The sequence below is a fragment of the Sciurus carolinensis genome, chromosome 7 (assembly GCF_902686445.1).
Source record: "Sciurus carolinensis chromosome 7, mSciCar1.2, whole genome shotgun sequence".
Lineage (NCBI taxonomy): Eukaryota > Metazoa > Chordata > Mammalia > Rodentia > Sciuridae > Sciurus > Sciurus carolinensis.
The window spans coordinates 10,130,909-10,143,818 of record NC_062219.1 but is presented as its reverse complement, the minus strand read 5'-3'; the positions used below and the strand labels follow the sequence as shown (position 1 = coordinate 10,143,818).

At 38.0% G+C, this 12,910-nt stretch overlaps 1 protein-coding gene across 1 annotated transcript in view; it reads right to left on the bottom strand.

Annotated features, from left to right (window-relative positions):
* The window catches only part of Tmem242 (transmembrane protein 242), a 28,434-nt gene extending 16,748 nt beyond the window's left edge, over nucleotides 1-11,686 (bottom strand). Inside the window, exons 1-3 of the mRNA XM_047559413.1 lie at nucleotides 11,359-11,686; nucleotides 10,725-10,825; nucleotides 4,691-4,828 (exon numbers count right to left, since the gene is read on the bottom strand). Coding sequence (XP_047415369.1) covers nucleotides 4,691-4,828; nucleotides 10,725-10,825; nucleotides 11,359-11,446 — 327 coding nt within the window. The 5' untranslated portion in view covers nucleotides 11,447-11,686. The remainder of the gene's footprint in view (nucleotides 1-4,690; nucleotides 4,829-10,724; nucleotides 10,826-11,358) is intronic.
* Between the last annotated feature and the right edge of the window lie 1,224 nt (nucleotides 11,687-12,910).

The window sequence follows — 12,910 nt, the reverse complement described above, 5'->3', positions numbered from 1 at the left end:
AAGATACAGGAAAGGGAAGCAGAGGTGACTCTGCCAGTCCTTGGAGATGGCAGTCCCTTCACAAATGTAGAGCACAGGGCCATGGCAGTGTATTCTCCCTTCTATGAAGTCCCAATTATACCAACCAGGAAATACTGAGATACCTTATGTTTCCCCTTTGAAGAGGAGAAAAAATATCCAACGTAGTTTACTCAGAAACAAGCTAAACCTCTTCAAAAATCCTTCAAATATCAATACCTACCATAAAGAATAAAAGTAATAAAGTCAAAAAGTTATGCACTTGAGTAACATATGAACAACTGTAAATGATATGGTTTCTTCTTTTTCTTCCATAATTAGGGAATTGCCAGTGAGTACCACCATAGGAACTCAGAGCAGTTACCTCAATTATTCTCTGAGCTCAAACTACCTGTCCTGATAAAACAATCTAATCAATCATACTGCCACGGCTGAATGGTCAGTCTCTTGGGATCAGGTGTATAGCTCATTATGGTAACTATGAACTGAAAGGATAAGTTCACCCCCCCCCCAACACACAATTAAGTTGCTATATTAAAATTAATGCCCAGTCATACCCAAATGATACAATATAATAACTCAGAGTAATCAATAAACCCATATTGAACAATCGGGCTGTGCTTACTGGCCCAAAACTGGCCAGGTAGCAGAGTGGATATGAACCTGTGCCGATTTCTACACAGGCAGGGAGAATCCCACTTTCAGTCCTGGGCAATCTTCCCTACTTGGGTATGCTACTGAACTCCACTGGCTCTCCTTTTTTGAACCCTGATTAAATGATACGCCATTATACAAAATACAAATATATATTTGTATTTGATATATTACATGTACTCTGTGAAATGAAATTTCATAATAATTATGAACGAACAAAGACTAAAACATAAATACTTTTAAGAAACTATTAAGAGTTCTGATTTAAGCATTTTTAACATGTTCCCTTTGAGGTCAGCAGATGTAGCTGTGAACTAAATTAGGAAATATAAATACCTTTGTCAAACTGCTCCAAGTCAGCCATTAGATGGCACCCTTCTTTTGGAGGTGGGAACTGGGCTTATTGCAGATTTAATACATTTCAAGGCAGCCACCAACAATTATTTGATCCTGGAGTTGATTTTTATTTGCCTGCATTTATCTAGAAATTCTCCTCTCAACTATTTACTGGGTACACAGACTTGGATCATTTCTGCTTATCATTTTCTAACTAAGACTACTGTACATAGGTATATAAAAATGACATTTCCCGAGGAGGTAATGATAGTGATACAAGTTCATTACTGGACTCAGGTCAATCTAACCAAAACTCTAAATGTAGAGATGAAATATCCCACATTGCTCTCTACGAGCCTCAGAACAGGGTAATCAAAATTTTCTAGGGAAGGGAAGAGAAGGGTAAGGTTTAGACAACAGCTCGCTGAGGATCTGTTTTTTAGTACAGTGCCCGGCTCAAGGAAGACCCACGAACAACTCCAAATGAACAAACAAACAAATTAATAAACACTGCTGCTTTTACAACATGTGCCCTTGGAAAGGTATTAGTAGATTCATTTTTCTGTGACACTTCTCATATATGCAGATCAAACTGATGTGCCTAATGATCTGTGTGTGGGGAGAAGTGTATTTGCATTCCCTCTATTTAGTCAGACATGAAGATGCAACAGAAAAGGAATCTGCATATTCTTATATTCAGTGGTGCCAGTCAGAATATATTTTTCCTCCCCAAAATATTTTATTTAGGCAATAATCCTCTTATTGGTCCCATAAAACAAAGTTCACATTCTAGAAACTAAAATAGCACAATCTAGCCCATAAAGCCAAATTCTCAAGTGTATAATAACCTAATTTTGTTGGTCTATGAAAATTCAGATTGAATCCTTCCATGACTCTTAAATCAAAGATTATTCATATTTTCATACCTTAAATTTTTTATTAGGCTTATAACCAGAGTACTAAACACTGGAAACATCACCTATCAATTCCACTGTCAATAAGAAGCGCTAACAGGCTGTCAGTCACTTAACTTTATTACTAAGTGCAAGTTCCTGGTTCATTTCATATATAGTCAGGGGAGTTAGTTTTATGAACTCCTTTGCAGTAAAAAATGGTTAGAAATAAAATCTTGCACAATTTTAAAAAAGGTAATATTACTCTTAAAGTAACATTTTAAACATTTAAAACGTAAAGACAAAATTAAAAATTCACTTATATACCCATAATTCATTCACATATTTCTAGTTTTTCTCGTTTCTGATACTTCCTCTCCTATTACATATAGCTATGAGTCCCATTCTTCATTTACCACAATATCATGACATTTTCTATTGCAGATGACAGCTTAAAAGATCTTCTCTTCTACGAGTAAAGAATGGCCAGTCCTACACCTGACTTGACATCGGTTACCATGTGGAGAGACGAGGCCTCTGAAGATACCCAGAAAAATTTGGTGAATTATGAAGAACAACATGGTCACGTCACAATTAAAACCAAATTCATTACCTGCCTCCCTCCCCTTGGACCCTTCCACTTACTCCTTTATTTTCCATCTTAGTTAATAGAGACAAAGCTGGAAAAAAACCAGGTCCTGAAGAGTCAAACCTCAGTTCAAAACTTGACTATAACAGTTTTAAGTTTTATGATCCTGGGCAAGTGACTTAATCTCTTGAGCCCTAATTTCCTCACTTATAAAATGCGGGACATTAATGCTATATTGTTGTTATGCAGATGAAATAGTCTGCCATGTCCAAAATGTTGGTACAATGGCTGAAATGAAAAGAACTGAAGTAACAACAATCATCAAAAATCTTCAATCATAGGTTTTCAGAATTTTCCAAGTTGTCCCTAATTTATTGTTACAAAGGATGATTAGACAGCAAAATTACTTTAAAAATAATGGTTGGTCAGACTACAGGAACTATCATTTGTCTATCAGTGTATTCTGAGTTAAAAGTACAAGAATCCCCATGTTTGATTATGATTAAACTGAATGTGAAAAGCTCAATTATGTTTATAAGGTTGCTCTAGCAAATCACTCCCTGTTGCACCCCTGACCTCAGTGTCTCCTTCTCTACTAAATTACTCCATCTCCACATACACACTATTAATTCTCCAACTTAAATAACAAAACAAAACCAAAAAAACCCTCTTGACTCCCCCATCCTTCTGGCTATGACTCCATTTCTTTCTTTAATTTTGCAAGAAAACCCGATACCTGCCTATACATACTGCTTCCAATTTCTCTCCTCTATTCTCGTTTGAATCTACTCCACTCAGGCTTCCACCACCATTTCAACAGCAACCACCATATTGCTATACTCAGTCAATAGTAAGCGTCCTTATGCAACTTCTCAGTAGCATGCAACATAGTTAATGGCCTCTTCTTCTTCTTCCCTTCTTGTTTTTTTAGTAATTTTTAGTTGTAGATGGGCACAGTGCTTTTTCTATTTCTTTACTTATTTTTATGTGGTGCCCAGGATCAAACCCAATGCCTCACACGTGCCAGGCGAATGTATTACCACTGAGCCACAACCCCAGCCCCTAATGGCTCTTCTTAAAATGTTTTCTTCTCCTGGCATGCCAGTCACCATTCTGGCTCACCTGACCTCTTTGGCCAAGAAATCCCTTTGCTACTTTCTCCTCACTCCCCAATCTTTCAACCTTAGGAATGTACAAGAGCTCCCTCCTCAGACCTCTTTTCCTTCCACCAGCCGCCTGCCTTCATGAACTCATCTGGTCTAACGACTTTAAACACTATCCATCTACTGCTGAGTCTCAAATTTACATCTCTATATTGAACCTCCCCCTGAATTCCAAACGTCTATATCTAACTGCCTTCTTGACTCTTCATGTGGCTATCTAACAGATATCTCAAACTCACAAGTCCCAGACTGAGCCCCTTATATTATCCCCTGACACTAGTCCCCGTCTATTTTCCAGATGCTCAGGTCAAAATCTTGGAGACATTCCCTCATTTCACTTTTTCTCTCACACCTCACATACAACCTACAACAAGACCTTGCTAACTCCACCTCTGAAATATATCCACAACTTCTCTTCTTCAACTCCATTATTGCCACCTATTCTAAATTACCATCAATGCTCATCTGTCATTAAGAGCCTAGTTGACAGAACTTCTCACCAGTTGTTTAGGAAGTTCTGTGGACCTTCTTATTGACAGAAAAGAAAGAAACCACTCTTTTTTAATGGACAGCTTTTTACCTTAGGGTGTAAATTTTATAAACACAGACATATATACACAAACACACACATATTTAGGATCTTGGGATTTTTTTCCCCCAATAATGTGTAAACAACACAATCATTTAAATAACCCATTTTTAAAATGTTTTATTTTACAAAAATGTTTATACATACAGATGTCAAATAGATAGAAAGTTGTTCGAATTAATAATTTCATTAAACAAGAAGCTAACATTAATTTATATAGAATGAACATTAGCTATGAATTAGTCATTACTTAATTATAGTTGAAAAACTTAAATTCATTACTAGTAATGAAAAGTTGCCTAGATATTGGCAGAATTTCATCACATTCTTTGCCATTACTTCCCAAACCAGAGACCACACTCCATGAAAATTTGAAGACCAGGAAAATTTAGACAGCAGAAGGTAGAAAAAACAGCCAGAAGTCAATCACAAGATTGTAGTTACTTACACTGTGAACTCCTAAAGCTTTCCAGACTGCGAAGCTGATCACACCAACCCCACACCAGGCATAAAGTGAGCCCCAGCCAAGAGCTCTCAAGGCAAGGGAAGATCCACTTTCTGGTAAGGCAGCTGTAGCCATGCTTCCCTGAAATGAAGACAGAAAGGGTTGGGTAAAATGATCAATTCAGAAAGGAGAAGCCAGCTGGGAGCATTTGGAATGAATTTTAGTACTCTCTGTGTAAGCACCATGACACTGGGAGGCCAGACCAACCCAAGGTCAAATAGCAGTTTCACTAATTAATAAGCTCATGACTTCTCTGATTGACAGATATTTCAGTATGGAAGACACTGTGCCTGTTAATTCTTCCAGAAAAAACTTAGAACATTCTGCTGAGATTTCTCTATTCCCCAAACATTGGCATTTTCATTAGAATAACATTAAAATAATTACCTAATCTGATAAGACCAAATTTGTAACATCCTGTCTTCCATCTGGAAAGAAATCTCCATTTATTTGAGTTATCTTCCTTTTCAGAAGAATTTTCTTTATATTGCTCAACCTATTTCTTAGTGCTGCTTTTTCTTATGCATGCTTGGCTGGAGACTGTGAACACTGCTCCTACCACACTTAAAGCCTACACTTTGTTTATCTGTGTCCCTGCATACAGTGCATCATGACTATATCTAGTAGGTACTCAGTGTTTACTGACTGACACTTTTTGTAGATATACCTTAGACCTAACCAGATCACCAAGAGATCCTTCTTTAACCATTTTCCATAATACAAACACACTCTCATCCCATTCCTTATACCTGTTGCTATAATTTCAGTGTGGTTCCCTAGACACCACAGATCTCACAAAATGCACTGGTTTTTAATTGGCCTGATTTTTGCCCAGAAACAACCAAATGTTATTTAACCAGGATCAGTTTAAGTGCTTTGGCCTAAATTTTATTTTAGAAACAAATATTAAAAACTTTATTCGCCTGGGAAGGGCAGAAATTGTTATATATATAATACATATATATATATATAATACATAATATACATGAATGTGTGTATATATATACATATATGTATACATGTATGTATATATATATTTTAAAATCTACATACACCCACATTTGTTTTACTAAATTAAGTAAAAAAGGAACCTTGTATGAAAATAACCTCTAATGATAATAGCAATATTCACAATAAATATCTTAATTTTGCCTCAGACTTTTAAAAACAGCAGGTCATGTTTGTGTAATATCAGTCTCAAACTATGAGATGAAATAAAAATTAGTTATTATTAGTTATACTACATAAAATTATGCTTCCAAAAATGAATTTTAGTGGCAACTTGATGTTAAAATTGATCTAGGGCTGGGGTTGTGGCTCAGTGATAGAGTGCTTGCCTAGCATGTGCAAGGCACTAGCTTTGATTCTCAGCACCGCATATAAATAAATAAAATAAAGATCCATTGCCAACTAAAAAAATTTTTTTAAAAATTGATCTGTCCTTGACTGTTAAAAGTGTAAACCCAAGATTCTTCCTCTGGGGGAAAATGCCAAAGGGACATTCATACACTCTGTTCAGATTTTTCAAAATGAATGTTGACTGACTTGCAACAGGAAAAGATTAACTTGCCAGAAAGTAATGTTACTTTGAAAGCATTTTCTCACTTTTTTTTTTAAGACAGGGTCTTGCTAAGTTGCTTAGGGCCTCACTAGGTCGCTAAGGCTGACCTCGAACTTGAGATCCTCCTGTCTCAGCTTCCCAAGCTGTTGGGATTACAGGTATGGGCCACTGCCCCTGGCTTCATTTTTTTTTTTTTAATTAAAATTAAAACAAAGGCTTTTGTATGTGGAAGCTAAATTTAACAAATCATACTGCAGTTACAGTAAGACACTAAGTAGTATCCCCAAGAGAAAGAAGCAAAAAAAAAATTATATGTTTTTTGGTTGTAGGTAGACACAATACCTTTAATTTTATTTTTATGTGGTGCTGAGGACTGAGCCCAGGGCCTGTGCATGCTAGGCAAGCGTGCTACCATGGAGCCACAACCCCAGTTCCAAAATTTATTTTCTAAGTGAAAACTCAATATTTATAATACCTCTATGCCTGAACACATGTGTACTCCTTATGTTCAAACATTTACCAGTATCCTTTGAGAATAATCTATTATTCATATATATAGGAACTAACAAGAACAAATCATCAGAATGTGAACTACATACCAATGAATAAGTATATTTTAGTGTTTTTTCAGTATAATTCTGGGATTGATTTTATGTAAATCAAATGGATTTTTTAAAAAGAATGTTCAATCTAGTTTACTTTTCCCTATAAAGCCTTCTTATCTAATACCATATTTTGATGTGTTTACATCACAGAATAACTTTTTATAATATATGCAATATACTGTTTAAAAAAGATATACTTTTATAATTTCTCAAAAGTTAGTTATATCAGAAATATGAATATCCTGCCCTTTTAATCTACCTATTACATAAATGGATCTTGAAATAACTCAGTAATGTGATGAAGTTTTGCCATGCCATAAAATTAAGATAAGCAAAGGCACTGAATTACTAAGCAAACTTTGTGTATGTATATATTAACTCTGTATTTTCTTCAGCTGTTCCAATCAAACAGAAATGTACACATAAAATTTCACTCACATAACCTCATTTAATCTCACAATCTTCTTATGAAACAAATGCGTGAAAAGAACCAGTTTAAGAAAAAAAGCTTGGTCTATTTAAATAGATCAAAGAGGCTCAAGAGTGGACTATTTGGTCACCTTAGCTGGCATTTTCCTGTTTATTCAAGAAAATTACAAGAAAAAAAAAAATGTGCTCACTTAGCCAGCTTTCTAGCAGAGACACAGCTAAGAAGGAAAATAAGTCACTAAGGGCATGATTATCTTCCTGAAATAGAAGCAGCATAGGTAGCCCCCAACTAAAAAGTTGGTCATTAAGAAGTCCTTTTGGGTTTTGATTTGAACCTGTGTTATAATTAATACCTACATTCCCAGGTTAGTGGACAGGAGTTCATGTGAATAACAATATCACTAACTGGTATGATTTATTATTCCCCAGAAATAACTGAAGATGGAAGAACCATGTCTGGCAAGTTGCTTAATTCCTGCTCTTTAGTGGGAACAACACATAGTCACAGCCTCATAGGGCTGTGTGGAGGTTAAGGGAGTAAAGCCCTAAGAATAATAGCTAGCACTGTTGGCAATGGTAAGCATTTGGATGTTTGGAAAAATAATAATGATAGAAGACCTCCAGGTGTGGGTGACCTTAAAGTTCACTGCCTAAGTGATACTCTTAAATTGGTGCTTGCCCAGTATAGACTGACTAAATGTGTGCTCCAGAACTTGAGTTCTTCCACAACCCATTTCAACTCTCAGAACCTAAATAAGTGGTAATGTTTTGATTCCACTGTTTTCCAGAGGGAAGCAGAACTTATATATATTTAACATTCCAGAATGGTGGTTCTCAAACTTTCTGGGTCTCAGGATCATTTTATACTTGGACCCCAAAGATTTTCAGTTATGTGGGTTATCAATATTTAATATATTAGAAATTAAAACCAAGATGCTCTCAATTTTTATTTATTCATTTAAAAAACAGCAAATCCATTATAGATTAATATAAATATTTTTATAAAAAATAACTTTTTTAAAATTAGTACAAAGAGAAGCAATATTTTACATTTTTGCCTATTTTTAGATGACCAACCTAATAAAAAAGATAGCTGGATCTTTGTGTCTGCTGCTGTATTAAATCTGCTGCTGCTGCTGCAAAAAAAAATGTTTGGTTAAACTATATGAATAAAATCTGACCTAAAAAATATGTGGTTGGAAAAGAGAGAAGTAATTTAAAAACTTTCCTTCTTTATAACAAAACTCCTTCAAGGTTAGTTACAATATGGGATATGAAGTCATGTCAATGAATTTCTTTGTAATTCATTACATTAAAATCTATTAGTCTATTTTGTACTTTGGACCTTTTATTCCATGTATCATGATTACTCAGAAGATACTGATTTACCAAATTATATAGATCTTTTGATTACTGATATGATTTATTAAACAACGTATTTTTAAAAAACATCCTTACTATCACCATAAAAATCTCAGCAGCAAAGTTGTTAAGCACCAAGCAAGGATTAAGCCCATGATGGCAGATAAAAGTTTTCTAAAATCTAATTTTCATTTGAAAGTTTGAATTTTAACAGTGGTGACACAGACTTTAACAGTGGCAATACAGGATTTTTTTTTTGTTGTTGTTCTTAGGAAAATGTCTTCCAAATACTTATTTCTAAATAACAGCTTGTCAGTTGTGCTTTCACATAAAAATATTTCATGGGAAAAGGGCCATTTCAGGGGCAACTCAATCACAACTGCTTTTCCTAAAGAAAAACATCTTGCTTCAATGTAAAGAAGAATTTTATGAGTATTTCCCATTTCTCCTCACAATTCAAATGTCATAATTTAATAAAACTAAAATTTATACTGCCTGTACAATAACATTCTTATGAAATGTTTGCTTGTTTTTGTTTGTTTGTTTGTTTTAAATTGCAGATGCACTGAAATGAAAAACACAGTGACTACTTCAGGTGGTTTTATGTCACTACTATGACTATGCCAAGGCACAGCAGTTCCATTGTCCATTGCTTATGTACCCGTAGTGCAAATATGTTTGAATTATCATGAAGACAGTTCTGACCTTACAGACCCACAAAAGGGTTTCAATCACCAGTGTTCTGTGGGCCAGTTTGAAAACTACAATCTTAGACATGAAGGGCATGTTTGATTCTCAAATCCCAGAACAAAACAGAATGAAAAGTTGTAAATATGTGTATATGAGAGAGTCTCTAGCTTTCCTCAGATTCTTAAAAGTATCTATGAGCTAAGGGTTAACATAAAACCTTCAGCTTACAAATTAACCAAAATTCTACTATTAAAACACCTCTATCAATTAAGTTTTACTGATTTCTGCAAGACATATTTCTGCTCTAAAAATATTTAGTAACATAGGAAGAAAATGACCCACAAGGTTCACAGGGATAAACTGAGTAGTTCCATTTAAGCCCTCAGGGGAATTTAAATGCACTTTAAATGTGTCTCTTGTCATTACAGTATCCAGAAGGCTTAAGTATGAACAGCCAAGGTAAGAAGAAGCAAATTCAAATGGTTTAAGATTCTTCATGCAACACTCTTCCTTCACAGCACAATCTTGTGTGAATATTTAATCTGTCTCCCACAGACACTAAGGCTCCTGAGGGGCAGATGTGTTCCTCATTTGTTGTTGTTCACTTGCACCTAGCTAGTACAGTGTCTCACATATAAAAGATCCCAAGTAAACATTTGTTAAAGCAATGAAGTAATGAATAAGCCAAAGGGGTAGGCAGATAGAGACAGAACAATACAAAGACAAGAACCTACTAGAAAGCTGGAAGAAAATTTCTCATCAGTCAAGAAAATGAGGTATACAACACCAAAGAGCAACTGTGTCAATCTTATTCATAAGATAAGGATATTTTGCTTTAAGTATGTTACAGTTATTCAACTAGTTTCTGAGCATCTACTATGTGCCAGGTAATTTTCTAGGGACAGGGGCCATAGCAGTGTACTTTATTTCACCATCACATCTCTGAAACAGAGACACCCACGGCAATAAGTATCGAGAGTTTAACTGCCATATTTTTTCTTTCTGAACAGTACATAAAATATTGGGACCTCTTATACTAATAGTGATTTACCTAAATTTAAAGTCATGTTGTGAATAGGAAATGTATCAGCTAAGCTTTCAAAGTCTTGCTCTACTAAAATTTAAGAAACCATGAATCAAGTACTTCTTTTTAAATGAAAATAAAAACCATCAATTAATTTGTACACTTCTTTAATCCATGTGGTATATACAGGTTTACTTCTTAAGCAATGAGAAAGAACATCAACAATTTCTTTACTTTTTCTATGTAAACAGCTGCCATTTATTATAAACAATAGCAATGCTATGAATGGATTTCAGTGTCACAAACCTTATTGAACCACTCAGGGCTTTTCTTTTTAGCCAATGATAGTGTTGTAACAAAGCCAGCCAACATTCCTGCTGCAGCAACAGAACCAAGGAAAATTCCACCTGCCAAGAGTTTGGGGGAGGGGAGATTTAAGTTAAAAAACAAACACACACACACACACTTAAGTTCAAAAGATGTCTACAAACAAGTTTCAGATAAAGTTACATTCAAAATTACTTCTAAATTCGAGAAATTATGGCTAAGCAGCTGTTGCCAAACGTAAACAGCCTCCTGTGAAATGTGCCTGACCTCACGACCTCTGGTTCTCAGGGTCATTCTGAGGGGTGGTTCCCAGGTGCAGGGAGCGGGCGCAGTTCCCTTCCCCTCTCCCCGGGCGTGAAGTTTCTCCCGGGCAAAAGAGCATGAGAAAAACTGCCGAGGGGATGGGCGAATACCGCACGCACCGGAGGAGAGATCGCGGGACCTGCCTCCCTGCCGGGGGCGCCTCGGCCGGCCTGCGTTTCCGGCCACGCGGGCTAAACCCAGCGGCCAGGCCGAGACGTGGGCGCAGTGGGATGCGTACGGGAACGTCCCATGAGGCGAGGCCAGGGCCCCGGGTGATCTCGCCCAGACACCGCACCTCACCGCGTCACACCTTTAACCAGGAAAAGCCGGTCGTCCGTGGGCCCCGGAGCCTCCAGGCCAGAGGAAGGCTCACCAGGCCTAGAGCCCGCGGCCTCCATGTTTAAGTCTCCCCCACCGCGTCCGGTCCCAATTGGGCCCGGGTGGAATCCAGACGGGGGCGGAGGAGAAAGGTTCCGCTGCTGCCTCCACTGTGCAACCTGAAGAGGAGTCCGGAGTACGGCCGCTGTCCCCAAACCCTCTCTTCTCCCGGGCGGAGCGAGAAGGATGGGACCGCCTCCAGCAGGGTCCCCTGCCCCACGCCAGGGGAGGTGTCATCCAAGGCGGTCCCCTGGGAGGATCATTTGCCTTCCCTAAGGTGATGATCGCTGGACTTTAGTGATTATTTTGTCTATTTGAAAGAATGCTCAACCCTAACCCTAGGAGGCAGTGAGGTCGCAGTTAAGCCAGGAGTCCAGACGGCGCTGAGACCCTGGAGCTCAGTGTTCTGATCAGTCTGACACGGTGTCCAGCGATTGGACCCGCGCTAACATTCCGCAATTCTAAAGAGCAGGCTTCAGTCTTTTCTCTGTACTTTTCTGAGAAATTTCCTGAACTCGTCCCTTTGATGTAAGTGACAGGCTTTACTCCTGGAAGAGGGCCGGCCTACTCGCTCCGCGAGACGCTCCTCCTTCCCTCCGATTTGATTGGTCGGCCTACGGCGGAGCGAGGATGCCTGGCAAGATGACTGCGTAAGCGCTGCAACCCGGCGAGGACCGCTGAGGCCCACGCTGGGTCAGCCAGCGTGGGCTCCAGGGCTGCCCAGCGCTGCTGCGGAGCGTGGACAGCTGGCCAGCAGGCCTGGTCCTCACAGTCTAGGAGGCGGGTAGCCAAACGAGTACGGATTGGTAGCTGGCTCTTGAGGGGACAAGTCTAGCGGTCAGTGGAAAACCTTTTCAGCCACTCAGACACATGACATCATCTTTCAGAAAGAAGCAGCCCGTCTGCCGTTTTTGTTATTGTTTTTTCCTGATCACGCTAGAGCGTGGGTTTCTTGAGGATGGGGATGGGGGTCTATATTCATTTTTACATTCTCTGGCTCCCAGTTTATTACTTGGTCATGCACAGTAAATGTATGTCCGATGAACGAGCACATGAATGCATTATGATTATGAGTATGATTATTTTACTAGTTAAATGCATCTACTAGCTCAAACCTGGTTCAGGTCGTAAACCACTTCTCAGTTGTGTGAAATTCGGATTATTTAGGCTCTCTCTACCTCAGTTTCCTCATTTGTTAAATAAACAGTGCCTACATGGAAGAGTCACAGTGAGAATTAGATGTACATAAAGAAGTCAGCATAGTGCCTGGCACAAATACTCAGTAAATTTTAGCTCTAACCTTGCCACCTTTGATTCCAGTGGCTTTCTCTCAGAATAGCCTATGAAGATTTTAACAATTACAGATACCCAGCTTCTACCACTGGAGATTATGGCTCTGAAAGTCCAGGGCAGGGTAAAGATTAAAAGCTGCATGAGGGCTCTAGTGATTAGCCAGGATTGAGAAATACTGCTCTATTTCTGTG